This window comes from Mus caroli, chromosome 15 (assembly GCF_900094665.2).
Source record: "Mus caroli chromosome 15, CAROLI_EIJ_v1.1, whole genome shotgun sequence".
Lineage (NCBI taxonomy): Eukaryota > Metazoa > Chordata > Mammalia > Rodentia > Muridae > Mus > Mus caroli.
The window spans coordinates 75,957,228-75,972,991 of NC_034584.1; the positions used below are offsets into that span (position 1 = coordinate 75,957,228).

At 52.4% G+C, this 15,764-nt stretch overlaps 2 protein-coding genes across 4 annotated transcripts in view; one reads left to right on the forward strand and one right to left on the reverse strand.

Annotated features, from left to right (window-relative positions):
* Positions 1 to 4,816, forward strand: part of Csdc2 (cold shock domain containing C2) — a 14,530-nt gene extending 9,714 nt beyond the window's left edge. For 2 of the 3 annotated variants that reach the window (XM_029469382.1, XM_021183778.2), the window contains 3 exons: positions 313 to 614; positions 2,237 to 2,359; positions 2,771 to 4,140. In XM_029469382.1, coding sequence (XP_029325242.1) covers positions 436 to 614; positions 2,237 to 2,359; positions 2,771 to 2,933 — 465 coding nt within the window. In that variant the 5' untranslated portion in view covers positions 313 to 435 and the 3' untranslated portion in view covers positions 2,934 to 4,140. Of the gene's footprint in view, positions 1 to 312; positions 615 to 2,236; positions 2,360 to 2,770; positions 4,141 to 4,266 lie in introns of those variants that run through there. The other variant, XM_029469383.1, reaches the window with a different exon arrangement.
* Positions 4,817 to 4,987: 171 nt separating this feature from the next.
* Positions 4,988 to 14,376, reverse strand: Pmm1 (phosphomannomutase 1). The gene is made up of 8 exons (XM_021183529.1): positions 14,150 to 14,376; positions 11,189 to 11,306; positions 9,759 to 9,835; positions 9,566 to 9,657; positions 9,050 to 9,149; positions 6,584 to 6,659; positions 5,804 to 5,919; positions 4,988 to 5,494 (listed from the first exon to the last, which is right to left on the reverse strand). Exons 1-8 carry the CDS (start codon positions 14,234 to 14,236, stop codon positions 5,372 to 5,374), a joined length of 789 nt encoding a protein of 262 aa, XP_021039188.1. The 5' UTR covers positions 14,237 to 14,376; the 3' UTR covers positions 4,988 to 5,371.
* Between the last annotated feature and the right edge of the window lie 1,388 nt (positions 14,377 to 15,764).

A 15,764-nucleotide genomic window follows, 5' to 3' on the forward strand; every position in this document is an offset into this window, starting at 1 on the left:
GGAAGAGCAGTCGGGTGCTCTTACCCACTGAGCCATCTCACCAGCCCTCAAGCCTGGTTTTAAGGTGGCATTAGCTACGCAAACATTCCGACACCTGAGCTTTGCGCACAGTCTTGTTTTGTTGCTGGGGATTAAAGCTAAAGCCCCATGCATGCTAAACTGTGTGATTAGTGTGTTTTTCTGGTGAGGATACTGAGGCAGGGTGGGACCATGAGTGTCTTTGGGAGTGGCTGGCTTCAAACTGTCCTTTCAATTTGTGTCCCAGAGCTGTTCCCTGGCTGGGATTAACTGGGTTTGTCTCTTCTCTTATAGACGGAGTCCATAGCTGGCGAGGCCGGTGAGCAGGGCGAGGCCAGGCCCTGCCCGAAAGGACCCCAGAGTCCTTCACCGGCCCCCGAGCTCCAGAGCCCACCAGGCTCTCCTGCTGGCCCCACCATGACATCAGAGTCAACATCACCGCCAGTGGTGCCACCCCTCCACTCCCCCAAGTCCCCCGTCTGGCCCACGTTCCCCTTCCACAGGGAGGGCAGTAGGATCTGGGAACGTGGTGGTGGCATCGCTCCTCGGGACCTGCCCAGCCCTCTGCCTACCAAGCGGACCAGGACATACTCAGCGTGAGTCCCTTTCCCTCCCCTCGGTCCCAGCCTGTGCATCCTCCCAGGAAGCTGTGTGGCCTTCCAGTGACATCAGTGGTCACCCACTCAGTCCTTCAACCCACAAAGACTTAGTGTTCAATAGGCACCTCTGCCATTTATCCCTGGCTTTGAGACTTAGCACTTCCTGAGCTCTTGACTGGAGCTTCAGGATGAATAAGACATGTCTGCAATTCACAGGTGTTTTATTTTATTTATTTATTCTTTTTAGATTTATTTATTTTACTTAGATGAGTACAAGTGGCTGTCTTCAGACACACCTGAAGAAGGCATTGGATCTCTGTGAGCCACCATGTGGTTGCTAGGATTTGAACTCAGGACCTTTGGAGGAGCAGTCAGTGCTCTTAACCGCTGAGCCATCTCTCCAGCCCTCCCAGGTGTTTTGAATACTAGGGAAGATCAGCCTGGGGTGCAGTAAATTAGGATATCCTACCTGAGTCTGAAGATGCTCCAGATGAGGGAGCTGGAGAGAGTGGGTGAGAGCACTGACTGCTCTTCCAGAGGGCTTGAGTTCAGTTCCCAGCACCCACATGGTGGCTCACAACCATCTGTAATGGCATCCGATGCCCTCTTCTGGTGTATCCGGATAGCTACAGTGTACTCATATAAAGTAAATAAATCTTAAAAAAAAAAAAAAAAAAAAAAGAAGATGCACCAGATGAAGAGCCCAGAGATACATAGTGAGACCATCTTAAAATAACAAAAAGAGTGTGGGATGTGGAACGAGAGTTAGCCTTTAAGGCAGCCTGGTGGACTCTGGCTCCTTGGGCCTCTGGGGAGATGCCTGAGGTCAGATGGGATGGATTTGTGGGAGCCAAAAGGTCTTACATTCATTATTGTCATTATTGATGGTGTGTGTGTGTGTGTGTGTGAGTGTGTGTATACATGCCACAGTCTGTGTGTGGAGGTCAGGGGACAACTTCTGAGGAGTGGGTTCTGGGGTTCAAGCTCAGGTGTTCAGGCTTGGCAATAAGTGCATTTTAAGCCTACCCCTAGCCCCTGAGCCAGCTCATCACCTCTGTGTTTTATTGAGCTAGGGCTTTGCTCTGTAGCCCAGGCTGACCTTGAGTTGCTGGTGATTCTGCTGGGGTTTGCAGGCCTGCACAGTCGTGCCTGGCTAAGAGGGTTCTGTTACTCTTACTAATCTGGATAGCAAGTGTGCAATGACCCCTGCCTGAGACGAGGCTGGAGCAGATGCTTATTAAACAGTCCATGGGGACAGTGGCCTGTGGTGCTAGGAGCTGCCATGGGAGATGGCGAGGTGCCTCTTGGTTTTTGTTGCTGAGGATGAAGCCTGAGCCTTACACGTAGCAGGCCAGCCGTCCACCACTGGGCTACACCCCTAGCTCCACTCAGAAGTCTTCCAAGTGGAATCCATTTAAGCTAAACATCTAGATGGAGTGTGCTATTTAGGGGGACATGGACAAAGAACCAGGAGATACCTTTGTACCACGCTGAGAGACACTGGGCAGGATGTTGTCCCTCTCTGGGCCCCACTCTGTTATCTATCCAATGGCAGTATTGTTGGGGGCCTGGGAATGGCTTTGGAGGCCACAGCTCCAATCCCTCCTCCCTATCCCCAGGACAGCTCGAGCCTCGGCCGGCCCCGTGTTCAAGGGCGTCTGTAAGCAGTTCTCCCGCTCCCAGGGCCACGGCTTCATCACCCCTGAGAATGGCTCCGAGGACATCTTCGTGCATGTTTCTGAGTGAGTCCCCTCTACTTCCCTGTTTTTGGCCAGGCCCTGCCCAGTGTACAGTCTCCCTTGGCCCTCCCCTAGCTGCTGAGGTGTGGGTTCCTGCTGACTATCCCTGTGGAGGGACGCTGGGAGCAGTGAGCTGGGGTCTGGCAGGGATCAGCTGATAATAATCATTATCACAGAACCCTGATAATCACTGCTGTGGCTCTGGGGCCCTAGGCTAAGGCCACAGGAGTCCTGAGAGAGCCAGCCCTGCTTCTCTGTCCCCTCAGAGGGAAGAACTATCCAGATTCCCCTTTCGTGGCCTAGAAAAACCACAGCTGAGTAGAGAGGTGGCTGAGGGTCTCTGGGCTAGCGAGGCTGGGAGCTACCTGGGGCCTGGTCTGATGTCAAACTGACCCTTCCTGTTCTATCCACCAGCATCGAGGGGGAGTACGTGCCCGTGGAAGGAGACGAGGTGACCTACAAGATTTGTCCCATCCCACCCAAGAACCAGAAGTTTCAGGCTGTGGAGGTGGTGCTTACCCAGTTGGCTCCCCACACCCCCCACGAGACATGGTCTGGCCAGGTTGTGGGATCCTAGGCAGGTGGGGGTATCCCCACGAGGAGGCAGGCAGCAGCCAGTCTGTGCCCCCACTGTGCTGCTGACCCAGCCCTTGGGTGTGCTTGTTTGTCTGCCTGTCTGTCTGTGCTTGTGGCTGTGAATGTGTGCTTCCACCAGTGACCCGTGACTTGTATGATCCGGCCTAGGGTTGGATGGAGTGCAGCTACTAAGCCGTGTTTCTCCTTCCTCCCAACTCTGCCACGTACACACACCTTCTCACCCTCTTGCCCACTATCTATACACTGAGTCTCTGTGGGTCTGCGTCATGTTCTTGAGAACCCAGGGGGACCCCTCTCCTGTGAGCCTGTTCCTTACTGCTGTCTCCGGTACCCGGGCCTGTCTGCTTGTGTTCCTGTCTCCTGTGCTGGACCTGGGTTATCTACCACAGCCTGGACCCTTCCTCTCACAAGCCAGGCCTCTGAGCACTTTGTAGGGACCTCCTTTAGGGAGGAAGAGGGCAAAACGTGGAGGTTCCTGGCCAATCCCTGCCATAACCTGCCCAGTTCATCTTCCTGTCCCCGCTTGTTTGGTGCCCTGAGGAGAACATGGCTGCAAGCAGGAGGGAACTTTAGCACTCCTGTTGTGTAGGCCAGTCCTCTCTCCTCAGCTGTCAGATGAATTTTGAACCTCACGGAGCTGAGGAAGCCAAGCTCACTCACTCACTCCCTGAGGTGAGGTGGGGACAGGGTTTCCCTCCAGCTTGCTCTTCTACCCGGGATGCACAAACCCCGCGGATGCCCTGCCCATTGCTGGCCATGACAGCAGCTGAGGATGCAGCGATGGACTGACATGTCACCTCAGGAAAGGCCAGGTCCAGGCACCCAAAGGATGGGTCCTCAGCCAGGGAGACCACTGGCTTTGCCTCCTCTCACCCATGAGGTCCTCTTCCCAGAGCGATGCGATGGCTCTCATAAGCCCCTGACAGGTCAGCAGCTGAGGTGGCTCTTATCTCTCTTGTCCCCAAGTATGACTGTCCCTCTTCCCTGGAGTCCCTTTGGAGCTGTGTCCCTTCTAGAGAGCCAGTTACTTAACCTTGAGGATAAGTGAGGTCACAGGCTCAGGAAGGGCCTGGCACAATAGTGACCTTTATGAGACCCAGCCCAGAAGTAAAATGTGGGGCTGGTGAGATGGCTCAGTGGGTAAGAGCACCCGACTGCTCTTCCGAAGGTCCAGAGTTCAAATCCCAGCAACCACATGGTGGCTCACAACCATCCGTAANNAGATCTGGCGCCCTCTTCTGGAGTGTCTGAAGACAGCTACATTGTACTTACATATAATAAATAAATAAATAAATAAATAAGTAAAATGTGAGCACAGATAGCCAGGATGAAGGGGTCAGTGGTTGCGAGGTAGCCTTGTAGGCGTTCCAGGACCACAGGGTAGTCACTTGGGGCATTTGCACCCTAACTTGTCCTAGTACCCTTTGCACAGAGGCCAGCAGCCTAGAGCTGCTAACAAGTGCTGGCCAGTCCTCCACCCTGGGAAGGACCTGTCTGATACCCCACTGTGAGCTAGGCTTCTCCAGCAAAGCCTATCCCTGGAGACCGGTCCTCAGCAACCTTGAGGACTGGAGTTCAAATCTCCAGCAAGCCTGTAACCCAGGACTGTTATAAAGACACAGGTAGATCCTTTGACAAGGAACTTGTTGGTTCAGGTGAACCCCAGGGCCACTCAGCCCTCTCTGTTGTGAGCAGGTCCTTAGCAGTCATCACCTTGAGGCTGCCCGAGTGGTAGGGACAACAGACCTCCTCCCTACTCTTGGGCCCTGCAGCGCCAAGTCAGAAACTTTCCCACTCAGACCCCAGCCACGGATTCCCCATCCCTCCTGACACTGGCAATAAACTCAACTGTGACCCACCCTGCCCCTGAGCTGCCTGTCTTGAGTGTTCTTGTGGAAGGGGCTGAGGAAGGACACAGCATATGGTCCATGTTTGGTGGTTCAGTGAATCATAGATGTCCTGGGGCAAGCCTCAAAGCGGGGGCCTTAACATGTGACAGGAACCATCCTGTCTTCAGACAGAGCAAACACCACACCTTGTCTTGGGAACTTTAATATCTGTGACAGAGTCCTTTGAGTCATGCCCCTTCCCTGCCACTCTGTCCCTTGTCAGTCTGTGGCCAGCAGGCTCCATAGCACAACTCCCATGCCACCCTGTGGTGAGACCTGTTCTGTCCCCAAAACCAGCAGCATCAGAGGCCAGGGCCATCAGGGTAGAGAGCAGGTATGCATCTCATCAGGAGCCACCTGGGTGGGGACAGTTCCCACACGGACGTTGGTCCTATGTGGGTGACCCTGCAGTACCCCCACAGGATGCTACGTGTTGGGCCAGTGGGATGGGAACCGTGGCACCCAATGGTTCTATCTTCAGGCCTGGTCAGAGCTCTTTGAAGGTCCCAGTGCTCAGCTGTGGGCCCAGTCACGCCTCGTGGGCTGTCTCTGGGAAGAAGAGCTCGCGGCATCGCTGTACAGTGTCCTGAGGGGAGACCACGCTATGGCCGACAGTCCGGGGGTCCGCATAGATCTCAAAGTCATTCCCACCCTGCACTCAGAGGAGAAATAGAGAAGACATGGTCTTAGGGGATGTTCACAAGGCAGGAGCCCAGGCCTGGGGCCCAAGAGCCACCCTTTCCATATGGTCTCCTACAGACCCCCCTCCTTAGACCTGCCAGGAGTCCAGGCTTGTCAGACCTGTCCTGACTTGCTGTATGAATGGTATAAGTGTCTGGCCTTCTTTGAGCCCCAATCTTCCTAACTGTAGAATGGGAACGGTGACTGTTTTCTGTTGCCATGTGTCCTGGCCTAGACCTCAGGTGTTGGGTTGAGGGGGACTGGGCAGGGCCACACTCACAGGACTAGTCTCATTTCCAAAGAAGTGGATGATGTCAAAGCTGTCTTCATCCAGGCTGTCCAGGCAGTAGCGCTTATCCCAGCCCTCGGGGAAGACATCGAAGCTTATCATGCCTCCTGTGGAAGTGGGGGTTGTGACAAAGTTCTGGGAGGGACAGGCAAGGCTGGCAGCAGGAAGACTCACAGGGCTAAGAGTGCTTTTCAGCACTCTCTATTTTTGTATCTAGTTTGGCTTTGGACTTCCAGCGAAACCAAGGATAGCCCTGAATTCCTGTTCTGCTTCCCCCTAACTGCCTGTCAGCTCTCAAGTGCTGGGATTATAGACATGTGGTACCACAGCCATCTCTAAGGTACTCTGTTCATTATACAATCCCGAGAGCCACTGAGGACTGACCTAGGACCTGTACTGTCTTACGCAAGCAGGAAACAGGCAAGAGCAAGCAAAGGTAGAAAGGTAGACATGGCCAGGGAGACCCACAATGACACTGAGCGGGGACACAAGCCACAGTGGAACTACACAGGGGACAGGTGAGACACTGTAGGCTAAGTGACCATGGTGTCTGTCCTCCCCTCTGACTACTGGGGAACAAGCCGAGATGGCAGCTGGGATACCAGATGCCCCAGGAGCCTCAGAGCCTTTGACTTCCTAGCCAGTTGAACTGGGCTCAGGGAGAGTGGGGACAATTCACCATTAGGGGGCTCACTGAACAAGGTGGGCAAAGCTGGCACGGATAAATCGTGTCCCCTGCTTATGCCTGAGCCCACCGCAGGAAAGGCGTACCTCGGGAGAACCGCAGCCCCTTGCCAGCAAACTCTGTCTTCAAGGCTTCCACGAACTTCTCCCGGATCTTCTCCTTCTGGAAAGGGAATGGTGCACACTGGATCAGAGGGCCTTCTACGGGTACACCAGGCCCGTAACCCAGTCAGCTCCCTGGGCTTCTGGGTAAACATGGCCCCAACGTTACAGATGAGGAAACAAGCAGCTCACCTCGCCTCAGCAGCAGTGCTGAAGCCTAGATCCAGTGACCAGAAATCAGTGACCCTGGTCAGTGGGGTTTGAAGCAAAAGAAAAGGTGGGAGGGCATGGGAGTCAGGTCAGGCAGGACCCACGCTGAGATAAATCTACAGGCTAACTGGGTTCTGGGCCTGGTGAGGATACTGTTTAACTGTGTGGCCCTAGGCAAGTTACCTGAACTCTCTGAGCCCAGTGCCAAAACTACATGATAGAGAAGTGATTAGTGGTCACTGTCTGCTTCTCCCTCAAGGAAACACCAGAGCTGAGAGACGTGAGCTCCTTGCTGGCCTCGATCTTGCCTTCCTGGCAGGGGGGTGTAACTCGGGGAGAGCACTGTGGGTGCCCACACTCTTGAGGAAATACAGCTCAAGAGCCCAGGGTTGGGGGGCTGCACTTCTCCCCACTAACAGAGATTCTGGTGACTGGGCAGTGAATGTGCGAAGTCCAGCCCTAACATGTCCATCATGATGACCCTGAGCTGATCAAGACAGGGCCCTCATCTTTTTTGTTTGTTTGTTTGTTTTGGTTTTTTGAGACAGGGTTTCTCTGTCCTGGAACTCACTCTATAGACCAGGCTGGCCTCGAACTCAGATATCCACCTGCCTCTGCCTCCCAAGTGCTGGGATTAAAGGCATGCGCCACCACTGCCTGGCTCCAATGACCAACTTTTAACTACAGCAGGAAAAGTCCCTTATTCCTGTGTCCACCGCCTACTACAGGCATCTCTGTACACTGTGCAGGTGACATTATCATGGCCAGCCCACTCTCAGGGAAACCCCAGAGGCCAGGCAGGCAGCCAAATCCAAGCTACATTTTGCAACCAGCCCCGTAAGTGATCCTGGATGAGTCACTTCTCTGAGCCTTGGTTTCCACATCAATAGCATGAGAATAATACACCTGTTCATTCATTCGAAAGCAGGCATTTCATTTCATGGCAGGTAGGCACAGCGGGACACACCTATAAGAGCCGCAAACAGGAAGCTGGCACGGCGACACAGTGACGCTGAGGCCAGTCTGGGCTGCACACCAAGAAGACACTGTTTCAAAAAGAAAGGGTTTCTTGGGGTGGGCGGTGTTGTGGGTCGGCAATAAGGCACTTGCTGAGCATAGAAAAGGGCACTGGATCCATCCCAGTGCCTTGGATCTCTGCACAGGACATTGAAGCCAGGATGGAGAAGAGGGCAAGCCTGGTCTAGCAGTATGCTTCAGGCAAGGTAGAGAGTCCAGTGCTGAAGTGGGAAACTGCCATCTGCAGAATGAGCAGAAGCCATGGCTGCAATGGGGGGTGGGGGTGGGGGGTAAGGAAAGAGCAACCAGCGGAGGCAGGGTGAGAACAGGGATGTACACACAGAAGTGTGGATGGAAGACCTCACCACCCCTGAAAGGGTGACGGTCAGGGGCGTGAGCTAAATGCAGGGCAATGTTCAGGGAGGGGCTGGGTAAGATGGATAAGGTGGCATGCACTTGTGACCCCAGCATTTGAAATGCTGAGGGAGATCACAAGTTCAAGGGCAACCTGGGTGAACGCCAACAAGATGCAACAGAAGCTGGCGTTTAAGAGAACTTGGGGTCTGGAGAGATGGCTCAGCGGTTAAGAGCACTGACTGCTCTTCCAGGTCGTGAGTTCAATTCCCAGCAACCACATTGTGGCTCACAACCATCTGTAATGGGATCTGATGCCCTCCTCTGGTGTGTCTGAAGATAGCTTCAGTGTACTCATATAAATAATTCTAAAGAGAGAGAGAGAAAAAAATTTGGTGTAGACAGAAGACTAGAGAGACTGGAGAGAGAGTCGAAGAGAGCAGAGAGATGCCTCAGGGCTGATGGAGAGGCTGAGAGGCTCCAGCCAGCACTAGGAGCCGCAGAAGGACTGGGTTTAGAAGGCAGATGTGTTTTAAACATTCTCAAAGGCACGCTGGAAGCAGAGGGGACAGAGAACAAAGGAAGGGCCTTGGGTCATCTGAAGGAGAAAAGGTGTTCTGTGTAGATGGGCAGATGGGAGCCTAGAGTCATTGAATAGGAATGTGCAATCGTAATATGGCCATAGCTTGGGTCACCAGGGGCTGGTGGCACAGGCCACCAGGAAAGCAGATCAGCAGTGAAAGAGAAATGACACACAGTAGGTGTCCAAGGCGGAACCAAAAACTCCTCCTCCAAACCCACTTTACTGTCGAGAAAGCAAAGCTCAGAGTGGCCGAGTGACAGGGTCTACATCCGCCCGGCAAACGGCACCTTGTCCAGTTCCGAGAACTCGATCCTCTCCTCCAGGGTGCAGCTGCGGCCAATAGGCGAGACGTTCAGCATGCCATTCCGGAACTCAATGAAGGTCCCACTAGGGGTGACGAAGAAAAGGGGTGAGACAGCAAGAAGGCTCGGGGAGAAGACTTCAAAACCTGTCCTATATAGAACCATCGTCTCCCTAGACCTCTCAGGGTATACGAATCCACCTCTCTGCTGGGCGCTGCTGGAACACTCCTTTAACCCCAGCACTCTGGAGGCAAGCAGATCTCCGAGTTCAAGGCCAACCAGGACAGTCAGGGCTACACAGAGAAACCCCATCTTGAAAAAAAAACACAAAAAAGAGAATCCACCCATCCATGAGTTAGGGTCCTGGTGTAGGGGTGTGGCTCAGAGGCAGAAAACTTGCCTAGCATGGGTGAGGTCCTGACTTCTAACCCCCAGTTGCAAAGATTAAAAATCCAAAACTCGCACTCTCTTCCCTCAAGCCCAGGTCAGGGGGGGCCTCACCGCTTCTTGGGCAGTCTGAGCAGGGCCATGTAGCTAAGGCAGAAGTTGATCAAGTCCTGCAGGAGCTCCTCCCCCAGGTGGTTCTGGATCGTCTGTTGTACAGAACACAAGGCTTGAACTGTGGCACACACAAGATGACAGGACCCCAGTGTGGAAAAGTGGGGTGGCCCAGCCAAGCCTCGGGGGCACTGACCTGTTTGGAGAGTAGCCGTCCGTGTTTATACTGCACTGTCCCGTTCTCAGCAAACACGTAGTCAAACTTCTCAATGACTTGGGGCCCATGGAGAAGCCAGGAGAGAAAGAAAGAGCATGAGACAAGAAGCCACTGTCACCCCAGCGCAAGCACTGCCATCTGTTCCGCTCTAAACCGGCTTTTCTGGCATCCTTTCCCTGTGCGCCTTTGCTTGCTCCCACATCAGCCAGCCATTCCTCTAGGCCATTGCTTAGGTAGGACCTGGCCCCGGGGTCCTCTCTGCTCATCCTCCAAGATCTAGCTCCGACTTCCCAGGAATGCCCAGAGGAGGGCGCCATTTCCACCCTGCTCCCACAGCCCTCCTGCGTGAAGACTCCAGGCTCCTTTCTCAGACTCTACCCACTGAGAGTGCACAGCTGTCTCCAGCTCTGGGTGCTACAAGAATCAGCTGGGAGTTAGGGAGCACAGTTAGGATGCCCTGCGGGATGTCTGGGTGACAGATGGTATCACTGGGGCTATGGTGTGTGGTAGAAAGGGAGGTGTGGGTAGATGGAAATAGAGAGGTAGGACTCGTAGCGACTAAACGAGGAGAGAAGGGAAAACTCAAGGAAGCTTCTAGCTTGAGGGGGCGCCTTCCTGACCCTGAGATGACACTAGGGTTTCCAGATTACTTCACCGTTCCATTTTCACCATTAAAATAAGTACTTGATGTGTCAGTGCATACGTATAATGTCAAGACTCAATAGGCTGAAGCAGGAGGATGGCTGTGAGCTCAAAGTCAGCCTCAGTTTGTAATACAATAATACAGTTCTGTCTCAAAACAAAAAGCTGAGCGTGGTGATCATGCCTGTACTCGGAAGACAAAGGCAGGTGGAGCGCTGTCCATGCAAAACCAACAGAGTCTACATACGGAGCGCCAGGCCAGCCAAGGCTCCACAGTGGGACTCTGTCTCCAAAACCAATAAACAGAGCTGGTGAGATGGCTCAGAAGGTAAAGGCTCTTGCCACTAAGACTGAAAACATGAGTTCGATCCTTGGGGCCCACATGGAAGGAGAATTGATTCTTGCAAGCTTTCCTCTGACGTCCAAATGTAGGCACATACACACATGTAAGTCAATCATGTCTCCCCTAAAGCAAGACCATAGAGGACTGATACATGGCCATTCTCAACAAGCCACAGACACTGTTAACCATGCAGTCAGTAACAATGAAGAAACTAAAAAAACAGATACATAAATGGAGGCCAGTGGAGTCTCAGCAGGGAGATATTACAATGTGCATTGTCTAATGGCAGGATGCTAACGGCTCCACTTCTACCTGTTTCTCCAGAATCTAGCAAGGTCCCTGGCTACTGTCAGGGACTCAGTAACTGTTCAGGGTGGAGCCACCCCACCCCAACTCCAACCGGAAAAGATGTTGCCATGCCTACCTTCGTCCCCCTCTCCCAGCTGCTCGGCGATCTTAGAGTAGTCAGAGCCACCCACCACGCCGATCTGTACCCTGCTCCGTAGCTTCTGCAGGAAGGCCGATACCTCAGGGTCAATTTTCTGTGGCGAGGCAGGAAGGACAGAAGGGCCCCGGTCATCAAAAAGTCGGGGACCTCTATTTGACTTAGTGCTCAGAATTAGGGAGCCCTCCTACCTGAATCTGAGCACCCCCTAATTAAAACGTCAGAAATGCAAAATGCACAACTGTTTGAGCACAAAAGTAATGCCCAAGGTCGAGAATTCACAGGTGACCTCAAGTGATGTGTCTGTCGTAAAAACCCAGAAATGCGTTAAATAGGGCTGGACACTTGTCTAAAGTGCCTGTGGTCTTGGGTTTGAAACAAAAGGTATGTAAACAACATAAAAAACATGTATGAGGTTCAATGAGCTGGCTTGGTGAGTGGAGGAACCTGCCTTCTGGTTTAACAACCTGACTTCAGGGCTGGAGAGATGGCTCAGTGGTTAAGAGCCCTGACTGCTCTTCCAGAGGTCCTGAGTTCAATTCCCAGCAACCACATCGTGATTCACAACCATCTGTAATGGGGTCTGATGCCCTCTTCTGTCTGGTGTGTCTGAAGAGAGCAATAGTGTACTTACATACATAAAATAAATAAATACATCATTTAAAAAAAAAGAAATTTAAAACACAAACAGATTTTGTGTGTCCGGGTGGCTCCTGATGCCAATGACAACTCACTACGCACATGCTCAGTATCTGAAAAACATCCAAACCGGCAAACATCTCTGGTAGCAAATCTTTCAAATAAAAGAATCTTCACTTGCACAAGGCAGAGACCTCAGAAGTTCCACCTGCTTAGCTCTGGCTCATGTATCTGAGCAAGAGGCCTTAAGCAAAGGGCTCTGCCTTGCTGTGCCCCATTTCCCGTTTTACAACATGTCTGCCACACCAGGAGCCACTTTAAGGGGACCACAGTAGCCATTAAATGAAATAACGTGCCCAAAGTATAAAAGGATTCTCCACCAAGGAAATTTGAACAAGTGAGTCGGAATTCAAACTTCCATATATTCAGATATCAGAGACTCTAGCTAGCTAGCTAGGGGAGGGAGGAAACGGGAACTCTCGGGGGCTGGCCACGAAAACATAAGCTGGTGTAACTGTTTTGAAAGTATTTGGCAACATCTACTGACACCTTCCATGTCCATCCCCTGTCCACTAGCGTTTCAGCTTCTGTGCTCCTTGGGTATGGTTTGTAATAGTGAAAGACTGGCTGCAAGCAAGTCCTATGCTTATCTGCCAGACAGTGACACATACTTCCTTGGAAACATTACCAGACCAGGGCACAGATAAAGCCAGATCTGTGCTTCTAAAGGGGCAAGGTCTTGGAGCATGCTGTTTCTGGTCTAAAGGAAGTTGCAGGAAACCAGGAAACCATAAGCAGGATAATGCCAAGTCAGAAACAGAGCCTCACAAAATAATGGCTAGTATGTGCTGTGGGCAAAGCAATCGAGATAAAGGGGCTCCAGGATATTACCTCCAGGATGGGGGCTGGGCCTGGGATACTGGCGAGGTTCGAAGTGGTCTTTAGCCTTTAAAGTTTTCATTACTTACAAAAATAATGTGCTTGTGGACACATGTATAATTAAAAATTAGCTTTGAAAAGCATTAAACTGCGGGGCAGTGGTGGCGGATGCTTTTAATCCCAGCACTTGAGGAGGCAGAGGCAGGCGGATTTCTGAGTTCGAGGCCAGCCTGGTCTACAGAGTGAGTTCCAGGACAGCCAGGGCTACACAGAGAAAACCTGTCTCAAAAAACCAAAACAAGAAAAAAGAAGAGGAAGAAGAAGAGGAAGAAGAAGAAGAAGAAGAAAGCATTAAGCTTTTCTAGTAAGCATTAAGTCTGTCTAGTAGTAGACAAACTGACAGGTGGTTCTTGTTCAGGCCTTGCCAAGTCAGTGCAGCACAACGGTCAGGCATGCCTAGGCTAGACCACCCCCTTTCCAATCCTGCATCTTCCTGATCCACCTCTGCTGGATGGAAAGAAAGATGCCTGATTCCTTCTGGAGAGTGGAAGGACTACCAGGAAGCTAAGACTTAGGTTCACAGGGGCTTCTGCCCAGTAGCATCGGCCCCCCACCCCCATTTCTGCTCTGATCATCCTGGTGATCCCAAAGGCAGAAGGATGGGTGAGAACGACCCGAAGGGAGAAAAACTAGGTATGACTAAAGACTGGGGGGTGAGCCATAAAGTGCAGACAGGACAATGCATTCCCATTTTTTTACAGTGCTTCTATTGTAAACAGACTAGCCCTGGGGCCTTTCACCTTCACATGGGTGGAACCAAAAGGATATCAATAACAAAAACCAAAACTCATCAGAAAAGCAGCTCTCTCTCCCTCCAACTCCAGGTGGAAGGTAAACATCTTAAGAGGCTTAAGGAGCTAAACCCAGTTTTAGGCCTATGGACGCCAGAGTGCAAAGACTCAGAGATCTTCCTTGCCCTCAGTAGAGGGCGACCGTGGGCTTGGAAGCGCACGGAGCTCTGCCTGGAACGCCGCGTTCTCACGCTAGCTTGAGGACAGACTAGTTGTGCATCCTTGGGCTAAAATGGGGTAGGACCACCCCAGAACCCAGCCTGGGCCTGTGCAAGCCTGGAACGGGGGATACCCGCCCTATCGCCCATAGACGCTCCTCCCAGAGGCTGGATCCAGCATCTGCGCTCCCGGCAGGAACGCGGATGCCAACCCGCGCGGGGAGCGCTGAGGCCTGGAAGGCCGAGAGGGCCTGGGTCCCATCTCCTCGGTGACAGGAGCCGGTACCACTGCACTCCACGTTTCCGATAGGGTCGCGCGGGTGTCTGCGATGACATGGCAGTGACGGCTTCACGCTGGGTCACGGATGCCGGCGTGACTCTGGGCGGGAGCTTTGGAACCTCGAGGCCCTTACCTGGCGAGCTGGCGTGAGGGTCCCGTCCACGTCAAACAGGCAGAGGATGCGCTCTTTCCTGCGGGCGCCCTCGACGGCCACTGCCATGGCTGTAGCTCCGCGCGCCAAGCGCTGTCGCTGCAGCCACCGCCAGGGTCGCGTGCGACAGAGGCCGGGCGGGGCCGGGGCGGGGCCGGGGCGGGGCCAGCTGCGCAGCACGGGGAGGAGCAGTAGTCATCGGCCCTCCCACAAGGAGGCGGGGCCTGAGGCGCCGAAAGAAGAGTACTGGCACCTATGGTTGGGGGCGTGGCAGTGGGCGGGGTCAGAGCCCTCGTAAACGACAGAGATAGGAACCGGCGGGAAAAGGGGTTGAACCGGAAGACAGTGTCGGGCCAGCGGGTTGAGGTTGATCTCAGGGCGCTCCCTACGGTAGGGGGGGGTTGGGGGGGCAAGGGCGGGACTCAGAGCCTGGCTGCTCCTGATTCCCAAGGTTAGTAGGACGAAGGTATTGCCCTGTCATCTTGAGCTTGAAGAAGTCTCAGGGAGAACCCGGCGTGCTGGCTCACCTGTGATCCAGCCCTTCTGAGGCAGAGGCCCTGGTCTACAAAACAAGTTCCGGGCCAGCCAGGGCTACATACCCTGTTTTGTTTTGTTTTCTTCAAAACAAGAGTTTCCCTTTGTAGCCTTGACAGTCTTGGATAAGACCCTATTTTTTAAAACAAAACAAACAACAAAAAAGGGTGGGGGAGAGAGAGAAGGAAGAAAAGAGAAAAATATCCCTTGATGGCTTTTACCTACTGTGAGAAATGTTTGTTGCTTTTTTTTTTTTTTCAATCAAAAGTAGCCTACTAAGGGCCAATATGCCATAAATCTCTAACTTGTAAGCTTTTATGCGAGTCTTTTTTGTTGTGTTATTTTGTTGTGTGTGCCTGCGTTTGTGCCTGGGGTGATGTGCACTAAGTACCTGCAGGTGCCCACCTAAGTCAGGATGGAAGTGAGTGTCAGAACCTCTGGACCTGGAATTGCCCACAGTTGTTTGCTTCCCTGTAGGTGCTGGGTGTCAAATCCCTGATCCTCTGCAGGAGGCCAGAAGATGGCTTCAGATTCCCAGTTCTGGAGGTACAAGCAGTTGTAAGCTGCCCAGTGTGGGTGCTGAGAATTGAACTCAGGTCCTCTGTAAGAGTAATAAATGTTCATAACCACGGAGCCATCCCTCCAGTCCCCATGACTAGAGCTTTTATTATAGATGTTTATTTGTTTTGTTTCAGCTTTTCCTCACAGTATTTATTAGTGTAAGTGTATGTGCTGGGGTGTGTGCTACAGCCCAAGTGTGGATGTCAGAGGGGTTGAGTCTCTCCTTTCACCTTGTGGGTCCTGAGGAACAAACTCAGGGTCAAGGTGTGCTGCTAAGACATCATGCCACGAACAGATCTAGGGCAAGGTTTATTGGGGGAATGAGGAGAACAAAAGAGCATTTTGGAGTGGGTACATGAGAGGGAGAGAGAGATAAAGATAGACAGACAGACAGAATGAGTGAGAGAGAATCAGAAGTACCATTTTTTTATATAATTTTTTTAAAGATGTATTTATTTATTATATGTAAGTATACTGTAGCTGTCTTCAGATGTACCAGAAG